This window comes from Balearica regulorum, chromosome 12 (assembly GCF_011004875.1).
Source record: "Balearica regulorum gibbericeps isolate bBalReg1 chromosome 12, bBalReg1.pri, whole genome shotgun sequence".
NCBI classification, from domain to species: domain Eukaryota; kingdom Metazoa; phylum Chordata; class Aves; order Gruiformes; family Gruidae; genus Balearica; species Balearica regulorum.
Genome location: NC_046195.1, coordinates 5,664,319 through 5,684,514, shown reverse-complemented (window position 1 = coordinate 5,684,514; position 20,196 = coordinate 5,664,319). Strand labels below are relative to the sequence as shown.

Here is a 20,196-nt window from a genome sequence, read left to right as displayed (position 1 = left end):
AGAAACGTGAAACTAGACAGCAAAGGAAAGAGGATCAGGCAATTACACAGCACTTCAGCAAGATGACAGTACTGCATGCAGCCTATGCGATCCCAGGGCGATGTGAATTCCAAGCAGGAACATTCTTACATCTACCTAAATGGCATAGCCAAAATGGAAGGATAGAGATGGAAATGGCAGAACCACCACATTCGAGTCTAAAAATACATACACTACTTATTTCCCAATCTGTCTTTGGGAAACTGCAATCAGCAATGCTTAGGTTTATTTTCTCTCTAAAACTCCTGAGAAGACAAAAAGGAATCCTATTAATAAAGTGTAATGAGCAGGCTCACAAAGATTGCATTAAAATCTGCTGTGGTTTGGTTGCATCTAGATTTTAATTTTGATGATCGGTTAGCACTTTATCGTAAGCTTCACACAATACATATAAGAAGTCAAAGCTGTAACATCTCTTTCTTACATGAAGTTGTTTGAATGTAGCAAACCAATTACTCATTTGAACATACATCTGAAGAAATTTACCTTGAAAATTTACCAATCTGACACGAGTTAATGGATTTACTATGAAAAAACAAGGGGTTTTTCTTCCCTGCACAAACAAGTAGGCTCACTGCACAGCCAGATCTCATTGCAAAGCCAAAGACCTTAACATGATAAAAGCAAAAAGCATTAAGTGTATTAATGCCTGTTCAAAATGAGTTGTCTTTGCAGTATAGCAATGCATTATCTAGCTTCCGTTCACACTTCTTTGATTACAAACACAACCACCAACCCAAGAAACCACTCACTCTTTATAGCTTAAGAGGCCCAAAAGCCTTTCCACAAAACAATTCTGTTGTCACTTTTACATAGGGTTAGTCGATGCCTTTCTCTCTCCTTTTTTCAACTAAGCTAAATGTAATTAATGACTTCAAAATGGAATTAGTTCAACAGCATTTAGCTGAAAGCATTTATTTATATGAATCCAGTTATAAATCATAACTCAAAGGCATATTGTAAAGAAATTCACTGAAAATTCGAATAGCAGCCTTCTGTATAAAAGTGGTATTAAAGCTTAGACATTAGTACAGTCAACATAAATTCTGATTTTAACAGGCTTGGATAAACATATAAATTTTGGCTCAGCAAGTCTGCTTCGGCTGTCAATACTCTGAAATAGATACAAGCTTTAACAAACCTTTAATTCAAAAGCTCATTATTGTACCAACTGAAATAGAAAGACTCAAGTATCAAAGAGGACTTCTCCCCCACTTTCACGGTATTACTTCTGTAAGACACCAATTGATCTACAGCCCTTGAAACAAAACAACTCGCTTCCCTCTCCTGGATAAAAGTCAGTGCAGTTTTTTCATCCATCACAGAGTAACAGCATCAAAATGCACCTTCTGCATCAACTTACAACAAGGAAAAAAAACCTGCAAACCACAAAGCCATTACATGACGTGTCAATTTACTTTGTCTGACAGATTCACTGCAGAAAAAAAAAAATGTTTTCATGAAAAAAAACTAGATGAAGTTTTGTTTAAAGCACTCAGTAAGAAAGAAATGAGGAAAAAGAGACTTGAGAATTTATACAGATTTACCTCTTGCTAACGTTATTCTGAGGTGCTCTTCAGCTTCATAAGGAAAACACAGCTTCCTGAATCCAGTACGTGAAACATTACCTTCATCCAAACACCAAAGTGCAAAGCCCCCTTTTCCTGGCAAAGAAAAGGGGAGCTCTGCAACCAGCACGGTGGTCAGGAGCTGCCGTTCTCCAGCAGCGCCTACAGGAAGAGGTGCACCAGCTGGGCCTTGCACGCGGAACAGGTGGGTCAAGGTAAAGTCCACCCAGCAGCAGGAAAAGTCCCAGCTCAGGGACTACAGGTCTAACTTTTGACAGACTTAAGCCCTTTACCAGCTTAATATGATATCATTTGGAAAGCACACGGAAGAACTAACTGTGGCCGTTACAGGCTGTCCAGGAGTCTAAAGAGCACTTGGTGATGTGTCCCGCGCCCACTGCTTTGGGGTGGATTCTAGCCTGCTCTGCTCCTTTTAACCCCTGCCACAGCACCCTTTTCTGCTGGCTTTTGTAGAGGGCAGGGAGAAGTTTCACCAACAAATTCATAGCACACGGCTGCCTAGCACCGCCCCATTTCAGATGGTGGCAGGACATCTGTCCAGAGCATCAGACTGGAGACTTGCCTTCTAAACTGGAGATTATTTTTCTCATCTAGGGCTATTTATGCAATGTTCTGAGATTTAATAAATTGTCAGACTGTTTGTTACTTAATAACATCCACAACACATTTAGCAGCATCTGAGAAATTGTGTAACCAAATTAATTTACCCTCTCTGACATTAAGCCCAGTTATTGTTAATAAACAATGCTTCCAAATATTGAGGTGAGTTCTTTAATTCAAGTGAACAATGTACTTGGAAGTACTGTGACGGCATTAGCAGACAGGTAAACAAATACATGCTTATTTTCATTCTTTTGGTGCTACAGGGATTCTCTCTTTAAGAATACAGTCCTTTGGTTTCTTGTGTTCTATTACTATATGCTATTTTCCCTGAAAACACCCACAGTACTTAAACTCAACTTTTTTTTCTTTTCTTTGGATGGAATGCTTTTTATTCTTCCAGGCCATGCTAAATCCTCTTTGATTAGCTTGTTCAAATACCCGATGTCATTGTGAAAAAAGTATCATTTTGAGTAGTAGTAATAAGCACAGCTTCACTGAGGGACCTAATTTCCTTAGTGGCCCGTATCAAAGGCGAGAAGAGTTCTTCCACAATGCAATCTGAAGGCTATTGCACAGGGGCAGCTCAGCCTGCCCGCAGGCAGCGACAGAAACCACTCGCACGTCTGACGTGCACACGCAACTCTCTTAGTGCGAAGAGAAACGCAGACAGGATCTGCTACTCCAACCTTACAGCCGCTCGCTATGAATCAAGCTGAAGGACAACTTGTTCCTTTAGATAGTCTTTGGGACAACAAACAAGGTTTGAAAAGAAATGTAAAAGCCTAACAGAGAGTAGGTTTGGAATAATTTCTCCCATTCTACTAACGTGACTTACGAGCATTCAAACTGCTTGGGACATGACATTGTTTTCAAAAGGAAAAAATGAGTAGGTACTTAAAACTAAATGCATCTCAAGACTACTTTCTACTGATACTGTTTACAATGGGCTTAATTATTTACGGGAAGAAACCATCCCATTGTATATCTGCCTGAATTTTTGAAAAACAAGTAAAGGGAATAAAAATTAAAATCTTGTTTGTAAAGCACCGGATTAGCAGCAAGCAATCTGGGTTTTGTCTCCCTGGATAAATCTCTTAGATAGCTGGATCAAAGCAGTCCTTTGTGAAACAGACACTTTACTGAGATGTTTGGAGAGTTGGAACATTTTCCAAAGTGATAACAATTTTGGTATCCAGCTTAATACAACTTTGAAAGCATTTTCTGAAAACTGGAATTAATTATAATTAAATTTAAATTCTTCTCCCACATTATATTTGGTGATTACATTTGAAGTCACACTATGTAATTTCAATTATCAAGGTGCTTTTACACTAGAAGTAGATAAGAGTCCTCACAAACTGTAAAACTCCCACCAATGAAAATACTCTTGGCTAACAAAAACTTACTCAAATTTAGAAATAATGCCTCAGCCAGTGCACAGCAGTGCTTCTGCTGTGCTCTATGCCAGCTTTGGACATGCTCCTAGATCTTCAACTTTAGGCTCCAAGGAGACAAGCTGGACATCTGTGCATGTCACACGTTCAGAATATTCATTCACATGTAAAGAGATCCCACCCACTGCTAATACAAAATTTAAACTTAGCATAGTTACCAAATCACTAATAATGTGGCAACAATCGAAGACAAGCAGTTAAACTACACAACTCCAGATTATTTTCTGTTGTCACCTCCCTAAGGAATTTTTCACTTCAATTCAATGAGAGGGGAGGGGAAAAAAAAAAAAAGTATTGAAGGATTTCATTTGGGGATTTTGATTTTACAAGTTGCTGGCAACTCTCCCTGTGCATGCGCGTACACACACTCTCTGAAAATAACAAGCTATTAACTTGACAGTTCAGGTATTTTAAAAGTGGGAAAAACAGTCTCTAAAGAGCTAGTGATTTTTTTTATTATTATTCAAAAGTAAACTCTTTCAAAACTTCCTTCAATTTAGCATATAAATTGAATTAATTTGATTAGTCTTTCTAAAATCTAAAGCTTTATTTCTTCCAAAGGCACTCTATGCCAGCTAGCAGGCTAGGACTTGACATACTTGAGTGATGAAACCTCCACCTTCTTTTAACAGCACAGTACAAACATGTCTGCTGTTAATTCCTCATAGCAAGGTACACACACAGCCATCACATTTACTTGAGAGAAATGGTCGCTATTTACAACCAATTATAATAATTTCCTGAGCAAAGGCTTGATTTCAGCGTGTTGAGCATCCTCAGCTCTTCTCAATGCCCTTGTGTGCAGAAGTGAGCAGTGCTATTAGAAGAACTCAAGCATGTTGCAAGATCCAGATAAAGCCACTTAGTTGGTAAAGCTCTTCAAGTGCAGCTCATTTCTCCCCATCAACAGGGCGAGGCAACAAATATAGAAATATGCCTCCTTAAAAATAGCTATGTTATACCTTTCTCTAAACAGAAAAGTACGTACCTATTTTCCCTGTAACGTCAAATCCCCAAGAACCAATGTTTCTGAAATGCCAGAAGCTCATGCTAATAACTCCTTCTTCCTCCTTGGCCACAGGGACTCATCATGGTACACATACTGTCCTAGGATGGAATTCTTTCTCCAAGTAACGCTACTGCAATGGGGTAGCAGCAAAGGATTTGATACAAGTTTTAAACATAATTCTGGAACAATAATTCATTCACACATCATCATGTCCACCCTGATCTCTACATACACAACTACTGCATCTCGTTACGATAACGTTATAGAAGACTCTGACTTTTCCAGAGAGATAATTACAGACTACTTGCTGACAACTATTTCTAGGGCTCAAAGCAAACAAGACAAACAATGGCACAAATCAGCAATCCACTTCATATCTCAAGCAACAACTTAATTATTAGAATGAATGTATTTAAAGCATAGTATTAATGAAAGGAATATTTTAACAATGCTTAACCTGACACTGTTTTAAAAATACAAAAATATAGTCTAGGGAACTACCAGAACATCAACTTGAAGGTAGTAGGGAATATTGCGACCAGTAATACCAAAGGTGTTTACAGCTGTTTCTTTGGCAAAAGAAAGTGCTAAGCGCAAGCCTGAGCCTTCACGGTTCCCTCGGTCCTGGTCTTGTGGAGCGGTTTCTGTCCTTCCACCGACTGCAAATACTGGTCTCTGCCGAGTTACCCAAATTGTTATTTTCAAGCCTTGATGTCTTACACAATTCCCAGTAGTTCTTAGCCTTTTACATTCTGACTTCTGTTTACTGATGCACTACTTCTCTAAGTGTAGTAGCACATCAATTAATTATACAGTAGTATGCCTAATCAGGTTTCCCTAGGGTTTTTAACAGAAACCCTTTGTATTTCTTAACAATTCCATGAGATGGTAACTATTTTTAGTTCTGCAATAAAAGAAATAAGAGTCTGCTGACAATACTATCTCCATAAAAGGTGAAAATGGTATTAAAACTGTCGATCCAAGCACACTTGAACTTTGGAGAATTCAGATTCAGTCTGGATTTTATGATTAACATTTTTATACATCTTTTAAGCTGTCAGCACTTATAGACAAGAAATACAAATGAGGAAGACAGACCGGAATTGAAGAACTGATGTGACCTACTTTACATTTTAATATTAAACCAGATACATTCAAATTAATAGCAAAGTCGCCACTGCCTTCAACACAATGCCACCACCAATTGGTCAACAGCAGTCCGACAATTTTCTGTGATCAGTTCCTCATGCTCTGCCTTGTTCTGAAAGAGGATGTGTGCTCTAGATAGCAAAGATTACTTTCCTTTAGTTAAGGCAGACATCCACAAACTTTCTCATTAATTTAAGGGAGAATTCAGGATTTAAAGAACACCACCAAACCCACAACAAACTACTAAAAGCCCAAATCAGCAAAAATGCATCCAGGTCCACACTACAAAAGCTCAGAAAAAGCAGTTAAAAAAAAAATAAAAAAAAAAAATTTGGTGGACTTTCGCTGTGCTGGAGCTGGTCACATTTTTGGCCGACTTGTGTTTTGTCTCAGGCGGGATCATAACTAAAACCAGAAGTAAACAGGTGTCTTACTATAAAAGTGTTATTCTCACAGAATCATAGAAGAGTTGATGTTGGAAGGCACCTCTGGAGATTGCTTGGTGCAGTCCCTGCTCAGGGCTGCGTCCAGTCAAGGTTTGAATACCTCTAAGAATGGAGACTCCACAACCTCTTTGGGCAACATGATACAGTATTTGACCACAGGCATAATAATATATATAAAAAAATTAATCCAAAAGTAGACAGTTAGCTTTCATTTATGCATTTTATGTACCTTTTGCCCATCCTCCCCCACCCAGTGAAACAGCAGTGTTGTGTACATACTTCCCATCTGTCACCCATGTTTATACACTTGAGTCACACTGCACATAGAAACAGCACTGCTGACATCACATAAGCTCAGACGCTCTTACCTAGTAGACTGACAAGACTGGATTCTGAGACACTGCTTTTAATTCTTAATCTTACCTATTCCCTAAATCAGAAATGAAGATGTGCCAGAGATCATTTCCACATTATGAAAGCAGCTCTCCCTAGCATTCCACAGGGACATGTCTGCAAGGCTGAACTGTATCTCTATACATTTCCTTTTGTCCTGTATTTGTTCTTTGATGTACAAATATGCCACAGACTTAGCAGTGATCTCTTTGATGTTGAACTTTTATACTTTATTGCAACTAGCGTGCTTACAAGAGGAACTGCCGGTCATTTTCCCTTCTAAACATTCAAATTTGAAGAGCCAGTTGCTTTATGAGTCAGTTTTCTTAGTAACTTGTTTTCAGAATTTCCACGAGAACTGTGCTACTCTTCTGGAATGATAACTTGATTAAAAACCAAGATCTGATCAGGTTTTTCAAGTATTACAAATTAATACAAGCATAAGCTAATATATCTGAATGTATTTAACATAAAGTATAATTACCTAGCCAAGTATGCGCTTCCTCAGCTTCTTTCCGATATTCGGGCCAGTGCCTGGACTCTAGCAGTGATGAGGAGTAGTTGCATTGGGAATAGTGTAAAGTAAGGCAAGCACGTGGTGGTACCTCTCCGGCTCCTCTGCCAGCCCCCAGCAGTTTACAGTTTGGGGACTTACTTCCAGAGCCAGAGGTAGTCTCCGCAGTACGGTTTTTCATAATGCAGAGTGTACACATAAAATTTTAGACTGACAATACTGAGGGGAATTAAATTACAAAGTTAGTTACTTCTGTGACAAAACGCTAATCAACGTTGGCAGGAATAACATGTTATGAAGTGCAAATTTACCACCAGTACATGCTAGAGCTGCCAGTGTGAGACATACAAAAGCTTCCATTCTGAAGCACTTTTGTGAAGGCTTTTAAATCAGTCCTAAGAGCAGAAGTTCTTTGGAACGAGATTTTGCCATGCAAAAGGTCTCTGCTTTAAAGTGACCTTTATGTTTGGCTATTTTTCCCCTCTGTAAGTATAAACACTGTGGTTGAGAGGGAAAACATCAGAAGAAAATTGGAATATTTTGCAAAAGTGACAGCAAGGAGGGAACGTTTCCCCACACTGAGCTCTAGGTTTCCACAACAAAATCAGTACTGCTACTGATGCCGCGCTCCAATCCAGCTAGTTTAAAGATACATCATCGCTGCACCAGCCAGAGAAATGCAGGACTTCGAACATTTTAATTTCAAGTTAAAAATGTTCAAAGTGAGGAAACCATATCATAGCTTAGTCATTTTTAGAAATAGAGAAAAGAGAATCTAAAATGAGACAAATTTGTTACAGATACTGATTCTTTTTCAAAAACATCTAGCAGCTCAGTAATGAAAAGTGCGTGTTAAGAGCTGGGTGTATTCAAAGGAGGGAGCACACTAGCGCTAGCCGTGCCAGGCAGCCAGGTGCTGCACTCCACCTTTCTGGCTGGGAACTGCCAAGTTATTCCCAGAGATACTAGCAGATTTTTGAGAAATCTGGGTAAAGCCAGCCGTAGCAATGCTGGAAACATCACATTTTCAGGGCCTTTTCAGGTCCAGGCAAAAGTCACTTCTCAGCGCTCACCCAGACTCTGTCATGTGCAGTAAAATAACCCACCAAGAAAAACAAAAGTGTGAAATATTGCTCGTGTTACTGAGAGGTTTCACATAGAGTTTCCGTCGAAGCATCCCCTGCAGAAGGCAGGAGAGAGAACTTTGATCCTCCTTGAACAGGACAATAGGAAAACCAATTCCTTTATTTAGCCACTGCCACTGGCCCTGCTCCAGCCCCTACACCTGAGTACCAGCCCCGTGCCTTTCCACGCTGCTGGCTGCCAGAGGTGCCGCCAACCACTGCTGCTCTTCCTGCTATCACTGGGGAGCATCTGAGGAGGGAGGAATGCTCTGGGCCTGTTTTCCTCAGCCATTTAGAAGACGCCTATGTATATGAGGTTTCTCAAATGAAACATCTCTGGCTCTTTAATTAACCTGTCTGGGTTTTTTTATTATCTGTTGATACAAGAATCTATCCAGCAGTTATAAACATCTTTATGTACTCATACTTTAAGCAAATACTTCTTTTAATTCAATAACGCACCCATGGTACAAGAAAAACTCTACCCAAAGCTTAACACAATACATCTCTACCAAGCTAACAACTGGAGGGAGCGTCCCTTTGAAGGAAAAGAACGCTGAGCGTAAGCTCAGCTACTCCAGGCGATCACTCACAATCTGCCCCTCTCTGCGCGGCAGAGCGTGACCCTGCAGCAATGGTTGCAAACACACCTCCAAAACCCTAGAGTGCTCCAGCCTGATGTATGAGGCCTGGTACCAAATGGGAGTTTCACTTACTTTTATATTCTCCAAAACTGGTTAGTAATCTAACACCCAGTATGCACACGTTTCTACGGTAAACTAGAAGGAGCTAGCCTGGGGAGGGGGAAAAACAGTGGCAATCTACAACAAGCAGTTTTCTGCAGTGCAGAAGATGGGTTTATTAATTCCCCAATTGAGCTTCAAGCAATCACTATAAATTTACTAGAAAAATGTGTGTTTTCCCACAATAACTACTCTGCCAAATTAAACACAAAGATGAGCTAATTAGTTTAGCTGAATGGAAAAATGCACCCATTATGAGTAACATTACAGTTGATACCGGAAGATAGCAGCTACTGCTGCTCCTGTCGACTAGTAGAGCAATTTATACCATTCAAATCTAAGTCAGAATTAAAGCACACAAATATCCACGTATAGAAAGGAAGATCCCTGTTCTCATGACCAGGGATCACTTTTTACTGGCTTTCGACACTCCACCTAGACTAAGGGCTTCTGGCAAAGAGCACCTGGGGCTTAGAGAGAATTTAACCTCCTTTTGGGGTGAGAAGATGATAAATGACACTTCCAATCATGTCCCATTAGGCACAGGGCCAAGTAGAGGAGGCTGGACAAGAGAGCACTCCTCTCCTCAGAATTAAGAATCAGGTAAACATCAGCTTATGTAAATTTTAGGCACGCTTAACCCATGGCACAGTATCAAGTCCTAAGACCCCTGGCAGTCTCACAAGAGGTGTGAATTAGAGTGCCACATGCAATGAGAACTTGATTTCTAATTGGATTGCGTAAATTGTACTAGGTCTTAGACTGCAAATAACACCTGGATGAAGGGAGAAAATTGTTGAGCCAATCCCAACTTTCCTGACGCTTTGGAGAAAGAGGAAAAATTCAGTACCACAAACGCACGCCCAATCACAGCCTTGTCTCCCTTCAAACTGCAATGGAGACTGAAAACCTGAGGCCCTGCATACAATCCTATTCCCACTGTTTCGATTTATCTATTCTGAAATTACTATTTAAAACTAAGGCAATTCTGTCCAAAATAAAAATCAGCTGAAGCAAACACAGCTTTCAACTGCATTTCATATGCATGCCACCAAGCCTTTTAAGATTATTTAACTAAAGCAGTTCAAAATACCACCCTACCTCACTTGTATAACTTGGTATATAGAAAACCTCGAGGCCCCGGATGCCTCCCCATTTGCCTCTGGGGTAGAGAGGTTGACGCGCCAGCAGAACCAAACACATCAGCTCTTGGTATCTGCGAGAGCTGGAAGCAGAAGCCGTGGCCGTACTGCATCCTCCCCCAGGTTTCCATTTCATGCAGTTAACAAAATAACAGCAAGAATACCAAAGTATTTAGGACTTCAAGAATACTAAACAAATGGCACACAGCAGAAGACAGTGTGTGCAAATGGCAACAGGACCTCTTCCTTATTTTTAGTCAACAGTGCAGAAAGAGTTCTCAACAAAGCAGGTGTGAGCAGAGGTGGCAAGAGGCCCTTGCGCAGCCTGCCGTGCCCACCCCACCGGGCCGGGTGCCCGCACAGCACCTCTGACCAGCACCACCTAAAGCCAGTGAAAAGCAATCCTGGCACGTAGGTACACGGCCCGTGAGACTCTGTCAACCAGACAAAACTGCAGTTTGTGGTCACTTGAGTTTGAAAGAACACACTGACAAACCCTTTGTCACAGTGCATCTGTCTATGTAAAGATTTAATGTCACTTTTCCGCCCCCTCGTTTGAGAATGATCAACTTCTTCTAAAGTGCATAAATAAAGAGTCATGCAGTTGGTTTTATGAAGCACCTTGTCCCAGGATTCAATGGCAATAAATAGCACAGTATTTCAAAGAACATAAACATTACACAATAATTACATGGCTGATACCCTATAAGTATGCTGACTATTCTATTTGCATTGTTCAGAAGTGAAGAGGTTAGACTTATTTACATCCAAGTAGCTTTAATTAAGCTTTGAGATAAATGCTCTTAAAATGAAAGCCAGGATGATTATACCTCTCTTGACATTGATTTTAGCCTAGATGGCTACGTATGTAGCATGACAAAAGGCCCAAAGGCTGGAATGAATGGCACAAACAGAAGAGCCACAAGCTATGGGTCCTGCATCACTCCACCACAGAGGAAAGAAAACAAAAAACACAGTGAAATCCTGACCGTACTGAAGTCAACTGCTTAAGTGTAGTGGAGCCTGGCTGTACCTTAAAGGGTGGCAGCAGTGGGTGCTGCTGACCACTGCAAGTTCACACGACGACAAACTGCACACAGCTGCATTCACGAACAGTAGTGAAGAAACAGGCTGTTTGATGGTGAGGGCAGCGGGCTAGACTTCTTTAGGAGGACTATTGCACTTGTGAGAGCTTTAAATGTCAGAGATTCACATTAGGCTGCAGCCAAAGAGCGCAAGGAGCATTAGCCATCTCAGAGACTGCAGCTTCGTGGCTAAAAACACCTTCAGTTTTGTGCTTCTGAGCAGACACTACACATGCACAAAGCAAACGGCAGTGGGATGTAAGAGAGATGTCCTAACGTTCACAAAACTGGCCTCAGATTTTCCTGGATGTCCATTTGCTCCTGCCAGCACGAAGGCTTCACCTTCCCCTGACACCAAAAAGAAAAAGGGAAGCAAATGCTAATTTAATTACGTTTTTCCATGAAAATGGGAATGTGCGTGGGAACTGGTGCAAGCAGGCAATCTCAGTGTAGTGTGCTAGTACCGCAAGGGGCTCTCTCCAGCGCACTGACTTTTCCAAGTCTGTCAGCAAGCTCCGTACTGAGCTAACCCCCACTCTGAAGAGGGGAACAGCATGACACCCCGTGAGTCACTGCCGCCCTGAGTCACTCCCTGGTGTTCTCAACATAAGGTGCAGGCAACTGGGAAGCAGCCTGAAACTGCCTTGAGCTTGCCAACCTATATTTTGCAGAACTTCTTAGCCGAAATGCCTCTAGCGAGAAAAGTGGAAAAAAAACCCCAAACAAACCCAAACCTGGGCAAACTAAAGACTTTGTTGACCACAGGCAAGGCTCCCTTTAAAACAATATGAAGCATAAGAAGAAAGTCCATCGCCAGATCCCCTAAAAAGGCTTTCTGCTTCAACTTTTCAGGCTGTGGGGTTTTTTTCATCCAACAAGCAGAGAGGTCTGCACTGTATAGAGTCACTTTTTTCTCCTATCATAGCTATTCTCGGAGGACAGAAGCCTCCCCTGTTTATTGCAAAAAAGAGAAAAAAACCTGATCTTCAAAAAGGAAAGAGAGGTTTAGAAGATAGTTTCTGCACCATTAGTTATGTGCATATCCCTTAGTTATCAGTCCTCAAGGAAAAGACAAATCACAAAAGGACAGAACTACTTCTTGCTTGATCTCAGGAGTTATCAGCTGTAACTGCAAATTACAGCTCACCGATAAATAAAAGAAAGGTGAATATTTAATTTTTTCTCTCACTGCAAATAAAAAAAAAAACAGAATAACATTCTAAAATGTTTCAAGTCTGACTGTAATAACAAATCTTGTCATATGCAGTTATTTTGTGTGCTACTAAAACATCTCATGGGAATGCAAAGGAAAAAAAAAAAAAAAAAGAACGTGCTGCATCTCAACTTCCTCTAATACTAGATAGAGAATTGCAGTGTCAGACAAAGTTGCATGTATCTACTCAGGAGAGACACAAAGATTTGACAGTTTTTATTTAGCATGTATAGTTTAGAAACAAATATACCCATTTAGAATTCTGCTATGTAGTGAAGATGAAATACTAACAACCTTGACAGTAATTAGTACATGATAGCGATCGTTTCTGTACTGTATTGTAGGCAAGAGAAGGAAGAAAGATTTAAAACCCCTTAAGGTTAAAATTGAGTGCTATATCATCCTAAAAAAAGACCCCAAACATGCAAGGCTCTCTATAACGGTGAATGAGTAAAGAAATCAGTCTTTTTCATACACGTTGGGGAAGTACTCGACATAAAGAGGACTCAGTTCTTGACCGAGGTCTCTAGACACTGCTCCCCGACCTAATAAATGCCAACACAAACATTCACCTCCCCACTGCAGACCCAAGCTGCAAAGCTGCAGACCATTGCCCTGCATCACATGCTGAACCAGCTGCCACCCCCCTCTCCCCCCAACATCAGCTCACTGGATAAAACGCGACGACATTTCATATTTGTGCAGAGCCCACACCCCGAACGCCAGCGATGCCTAACTACCCAGCCTCATCCCTTCAAGGATTTTTTTATGTTTTAAAAAAGGTCCTTGCATGGGGTCCATAGACCACTTCAGTTTTGCCCCAATTATTCAGAATTATCCTAGAAGAATTATTTTTAAGGTTGCATTGCCAGCCAGTTGGAACAGGCTCACCATTTTAGCTAGGCAAGAGCTGTACATAAGTTTAGAGTTTGATCTAGCGAGATGTTCAGCACCCACAGATCTTGCTGACTTCAACAGGACATACAGATTCTCCATGCTTCAAAGGAGTGTGCCCAACTGAGACTTGTACAGAGCATGCGACTGCCTTTGATTATCACAGAATGAGACATAAAGACAGATTTCCTCCTCTCTTACTTGCAAATCTTGAGAGTCTTTCAAAGGGCCTGAAAAGTACATTTCAGCAATAAACCTCAAACCAATCTTATCCTGCGAATGTGATGCAACAAATGTCTTAGGTACAAGTAAGTCATTCAGATCAGTCGTATGAAATTAAAGCAGCAAGAAAACAGCCTCTCAGCTAGCAATTCCAAAGGCCAGATTCTGTTAATATTTAGTCAACAGAAGTCCTGTACCAGGGTATTTGCTAAATTGGATTTAACTTTCAATAGTACCACAGTGAAGGCAAATTTAAACATACTTCAATTTGTGAAGCAACCTTTTTTTTTTTTTAAAACCTATGGCAATGTATCTTTCCATAGGCAGTTGTTTACTGGTGAGAAACACAGAGTAATTACAAGCGTGCTGGCAGGTTGGTGCCAAGACACATGACAAAAAACACGTCAAAAGGTCAGGCTTGACAAACTCAGAAAAGCTCACCCGCAGTAAGCAGCACTGCATAAATCCCCGGCCGGCTGGCCTACGAGCCACCCGGCTCTGCCAAGTCTGGAGCGTGGAGGTCGCTGCAAGTAAAGCACGCTCCCTTCAGCGCTACAGCCAGGCGGCAAGGGAAATCCTGCTTATCTGCCCCACCGCAGTCTGGGTAGGCAGAAGAAATACATTAAGATCCAACAATCATGTGCGCTAATAAGGAAACCAACAGAACCTATTTCCTTAGGTATTTTTAAATTACTGAATTTTCATTCACAGACAGTGTCAGTTGGAAAACTTGTTACACTTCCAACAACCCAAGCACAGAGACCCCAAAGTGAAACAATTTTCCTTGCAACTAAGTAAAAACTGATTCTACGCTCTGGTCTACCCTCCACAAAACAGCAAGAGATGCAATTTTGCTGATGTCCACACAGCAAAAGTCAGGATTAGCAGCTCAAATCCTGCCTTAACGGTAAATACATGCAGTAGAAAAAGCCTAGAAAACTTACGTCTACTTTCCCACCAACCTCTATTTAGAAATGTCCATAGGAAGGATAGTAAAACTATCGCTAGGTTCATTTTCCTACTTTATAAACTCATCAGTAGACCGAACCCTTCTGTCTCGACCTGATGATAGTACAAGACAAGTACTTCAGCTTTCACCAACACCAGGCCTGATTCACCCCTGTCTCTCTACAAAGTAGGTACCAAAAATGGTAAAATACCACACTTCTGAACCTAGCTCCGTCTGTCTTAGGCTCACCTCCAGTTACGTACTGGCATGACAACTGAATCCATGTTTCTACTCCAGTGCAAAGTATTTGCTCACCAATTTATAGCACTTAGTACTATTCTCCTTGAGGTTAACCTTGAAGCTTCTGCCAGTGAAGACACAGGAATAAGACCATACCAATAAATAACACTAGCGAAATTATCTGATGTCTTTGCAAATATTTACTGGTAAGCACATGAAGTTGCACTCTCACTTAAAGCTATCGGCCAGTTAACTGGCTTGCATATATTATAAACTAAGAATGCAAGGCTTCCTGAATTGTCTACACAGACTCACAACAGTTGATAAATAATTTTAGAAGCCCATCAATCTACAAAATACTTAGTCATTACATACTTTGATATTTCACCACTATTTTCTTAGAAATAGATAGAAAAAAAACCCCTCTTTCCTCTCTGCTCGAAACCAGAAAGCTACATTTTTTATCACGCAGCCTGTCTTAAGGACACATCCAGCCACTTCATTGGACTAGTCTGTTTTCCAGCTCTTTAAGTGTACTAGCGCAGCTATCAATGTGCTGACAGCTGGCCAAAATCTTCACTCATTCAAACCTGTACATAATCTGGAAGTCTGAAGACTTTTCAAAATGAAAGAAAGCACGTTTGCCAGCACATCACATTGCATAAAAAAATACGAGTTGAAAATTAATTTCACGTGGTATCACTTTGGGCTACCTGAACAGCAACAGGAAAGGAATTAATACTCTTATTTTTCACTTAAAAAAAAGAGAAAAATCCAATATGGAAATCTGTAACATCCCATATTCTCCTGCAGACCGTAACTTTCTGCACTTTAACTTCAGAACTGCAAAAGATCAGAAGCCCCAAAAGCTGCCATTACAGCACCAAGAATAAATAAAATATTCATCTACACGTTTTACATTTTTCCCTTGTGCCTTTGAGCTTATATGAAACTACATTCCCTATACTACTGGTCTACTTCTCTCAAATCACAATATTGGATTGCAGATCTATTATTTCACGGCAGTCAGAGACAAACGATAACACATTTCCTTCAGCTAAACCCTCTCCAGCAAATTACAGAAAGAATAAGAAACCAGGAAAGTTTTTCAATGCACTAGAAAACTAAACATTATGAAACATGAATGAAAAGTACCTAGAAGCATTCTGTAAAAAGTACAGAGACCTAAATATTTTGATAATAAAGCCATTAAGAATTATGCTTTAAAACCCAAAAGCTGGGCTCTGCCAAGATGTTACATCAGTGTGGAAATTGCTTTAAATGAAACTCCCAAGAGATTAAAAAAAATATTTCCAAGTTGAGTTGCTGAAAATCATCTGCCTGCTCTTTTACAACACAACCTTAAGTCTCTGTCCAGAAGCATACAAGGCAATTACATCCTCCAAGGTTTTTTTTAACTTGTGTACTTTCCTTCTTTTCTTTTTAAAAACAACTGTTTATTTGATTTCATAGTTCTAACAGGCTTGTGAGGGATATGCTGAAAAACTATCTTATCAGAAAATGTAGAATTCTAAGGGACTGTTAAAACATCCACGTAGTTCCCACTTTAAAAAACCCACATTCACTTTTGTTACAGATGCAAGTATTTGAATCAACCCAATTACATTTTCTTGCCAAATACATTCAGCGTGGCTAATGATTAATGAATATAGCGCTTTTCTTTTTATCCACATAGGTTTCTCTCCAAGAAGAAAAGAAAACCTAGTAATCAAAAATTACTGTGCCTCCAACACTACGCTGCTATTGATGTGTGTTACCTACTGCTCTTGCAAAGTGGAAAAAGAAAGGAAATGGTCTCTAGCTGAAGCAGGATTCAATCTTCTTTTTCCAAGTAATTACTTTTTTAAAAATAAAAACTTTACCTACAAAATACACGAAAATATTTGAAAGTGTACAGGTTTAGTATTTCAGCGGGGGGCATGAAATTAAAACATTAACAGTGATACTCTTCAGATTACTATGAAAGAATATCATATTTTAAAAAATTAGTTACTGGGTTTAGGTTTTTGTTTGTGGGGTTTTTTTAAACAACTATGACTTTAAAAATGCTGGGATACAAAGTTCTACCGTGGACCTTATTTTATTAGGAAACAGGGAAGACTGAAAACGTACATCTAAACTTTTGATTGCTCATCAAAAACTTCGTTTGACTCTCCTCAGTCTGACATTGCCCCTCATTAAGGACTCGGATCGGCAAGCAAAGAAAACCAGGTTTTTTTTAAAAAAAGAGCACTAAGTAGCTCTGACTTTTCCTTTTATTCCAAAACCTTTTAAAAGCGAGCAAATCTCTCTTAAAAGGGCATTTTAGCCCCATCAGCTACCTACAGGATGCCGCACGTTCTTTTCCCCTTTGCTAGAGGCAGATTTTACAGTACGTGTTTTCTACGAGGGTTCGCAGAAAGATCAGGCAGCTCGTCTCCAACGACATTAACCGTAACCTCTCCCTCCGAAAAGCGTGTCGGTAGGTAAGCTATCTCTTACCCTCTAACTCGGACGCGACAGCGTAAAGTGCAGCGGCTCCGCGGGGTCACCGCTCCGCTCCTGCCCGGCCGCCTGCACCCCATGCACCGCGGCAGTGCAGCGGCGGGAGTCCCGGACGCTGCCCGGCGCTCACGGGAACGACTGAGCCGCCCCATCCCTCCGAGGGCTCCTAAAAACCACCCGCAGCTCCAGCGGCCGCCCGGCCGGGTACCCACACCGGCGGCAGCTCGCGGGGCAGGCACCGGCAGCGCCGCCCCCCGGCCCGGGGCTCCCGCGGGCCGCCCGGGGCCGAGCGGGACGACGAGCGGTGGCACCGGCGCAGGGAGAGGGGAGGCCACGGAGCACCGTAACTCCAGCCGGCCCCGCCGCTCCCGGGCCGGGGTCCCCCCTTTCCCCGCGGCACGGCACGGCGCGGCGGCTCCCACGGGCTGCGCCTACCTTTCATCGCGGCGAGCACAAAACACATCATTTGTCAGGGGCGAAGCGGCGGGGAGCGGAGCGCGGCAGGCAGGAAGGCGTGGAGGAGAGGCGGGATGGGCCGGGCCCTCGGCGTGAACCGCCACCGCCGCCGCCACCGCCTCAGCAGCAGCCGCCGCCGCCTGCCAGCGGAGAGCCGCGCCGCGCCGCCATCCCCCGGCCCATATGAGGCTCCATGTGACCCGCTGACATCAAGCCAGCCCCGGCCCCCCGCCTTGTTTACACCGCTCGCTCCGTCCCCTCCCCTGCCGGCGCCGAGGGGCGGCACGGGCGGCCAGTCATGGGGCGAGCCCAGCCCGGCAGCGCCGCCCCTGCCGGGCGCTCCGCCGGCTGCCGCCTCGCCGCCCTCCCGCGCCCGCCCCGGGCCCTCTGGCTCCGCGGGAGCGCCGCGCCCGCTGTCAGCCGGGGGGGGGGGGGGGCCGCCGCGGCCCCGGGGAGGCGGCGGGCGCGGCAGGTGCCGCGCGGTCCCGTTCGCGGGTGAACGGCCCCGTAACCCGCCCCGGGGCGGCTGTTCCCGGCCGCTGGGTAACTGAGGGCGCAGCTGCTCGGGTTTGGGTGAATGAATTCGAGTGGAAGGGAACGGAGGGGCTGGGCTGCGCGTAACAGAGCGGGCGATAACCAGCACCGCTTCTGAAATAGCCGGTACCTGAGTCCAGGCGCCATCAGCTTGCTTCCCTTTTTGTCCTCATCCTCGGCTAAGTTCACTTTTTTTTCCCCTCCTCCGCTGAAGGATTTGTAAGTGTTGTTTCAGAGCTTCACTACGGTTATTTTTTTACCTATCTTGGCATAACGTAACTATACACTTAATGGTTGTTGATGATCAAGCAGAACAGCATTTACATTTTAAATGTGTCCGGTGGGGGGTTCATATTCTCTTCGGACTTACTCGAAACGCATCAAGCATTATACCACTGCTGGAGTTGTTTTCATATACTCTATAGCATCAGCTGTCAACGTACTGTCAGTTTGCAAGATGAAGTTTTGCATCATTGATATACACACATCCACACTACAAGAGGGACAGCACAAGACTGAACACAGAAAAAAAAAATCCAACCTATGAAACACACCCCCCCCCCCCCCCCACTTTGGTGAAAATTGCATTAACAAAACCAGTATTTTTTCCAATTCCTGTCTTAGCCACCGGCACAGAGTGTCACAAAGTATAAAACTGCAGAAAAGCATTGATGCATTACCAGCTATTTAATAAGGGACAAATAAAGCATTTTGTAATAATTTAATCGGAAGTATAAGCATTTAATGAAAACAAGACGAGGAAAATAGATAAACAGAAGCCAGAGGAAGCATCTTACTATTTGAAACAAAGCCCTACATTTAGAATAAAGCCTCTATAAGATGAGGACACTGAAACGACCTGTTATTAAATGGCCCCTAATGGCTAATTCTTACCTTTTTCTTTAATGAGTTCTTAATACACTATGATATTATTTAAACATGAGTAGAAGCAATCCTGGTGTACTTACCATTTATCAGTCTAGTCATTCAAGTCCCATTAATGCAAAATATTGTTCTAAATTTTCCTTATTTAAAAAAAATTACAAGAGCTAAGCTGGTGCAGTAGTGTAAATTTAGCAGATATCTTTGGCATAAAGTTTTTGGTCTGGGCTTGTCATCCTTACATTAAGCCAGTCCTACCAATAGCACTACAAGTGTAGTGAGATACCACTCAGAAAAGTTACAGTGGCAGATCTGGTCCCAGATGGGTTTGTGTTCATGGAGTTTTATCCACAGGACATGTTTTAAAGTTGTGATATACTGAACAGAAACGTTACAGGACATCCTGGACTGAATCAAATGCCACTGACAGTGGTGTTCAGAGCTCTTCAGAACCTGGAAAATGCTGCTTTTACCTGTGGGCCAGCTGCTGCCACGGAATTCACATGCAGTCAGAAAACTTGCAGCATGCACAAGAGAAAGGAATGATGTCTTAATGTACTGCAATGTGGAGTCAGATCGTTGTAAACATTTCTCTCTGACACAGCAAGTAATGTCAGACCTATGGCTTAAAAACCATCACAGTCCATTAGCGCTAGCTGTCTTGTCAGACATTTAACCTTAAGGTACACAGCATTACATTATTACCGATCTGTATTTGTTTCCAGTCCAAATGAAACGCAACTGGTAATCTGGAATGACAACTGATGTGCTAAACGGCCTCAGTAATAAGGAGGCCACACAGATTTTGCATTCTTACAAATGCCTTACAGCAGTTGCCTCATAAAATTGTAGAAGATTGGTCATCAGACATTTTAAGTGAGAAGAGCATACTTAAAATAGTCTATTACTTGTTATCAATACCCCATCTAAAGCCATCTGCTGACTGCTTCTGGATGTATAAACGCGCCCATTTGCACTTTAGTGTTCTGACTTCATTTGACCTCATTATGA

General features: G+C 42.1%; 1 protein-coding gene across 3 annotated transcripts in view; it reads right to left on the bottom strand.

Annotated features, from left to right (window-relative positions):
* RORA (RAR related orphan receptor A) overlaps positions 1-20,196 on the bottom strand; it is a 376,296-nt gene that overhangs the window by 53,743 nt on the left and 302,357 nt on the right. Inside the window, exon 1 of one of the 3 annotated variants that reach the window (XM_075764656.1) lies at positions 17,749-17,990. The exons of 1 other annotated variant lie outside the window; for it this stretch is intronic. In XM_075764656.1, the coding sequence (XP_075620771.1) occupies positions 17,749-17,779 (31 nt within the window). In that variant the 5' untranslated portion in view covers positions 17,780-17,990. Of the gene's footprint in view, positions 1-17,748; positions 17,991-20,196 lie in introns of those variants that run through there. One more of the 3 variants, XM_075764655.1, reaches the window with a different exon arrangement.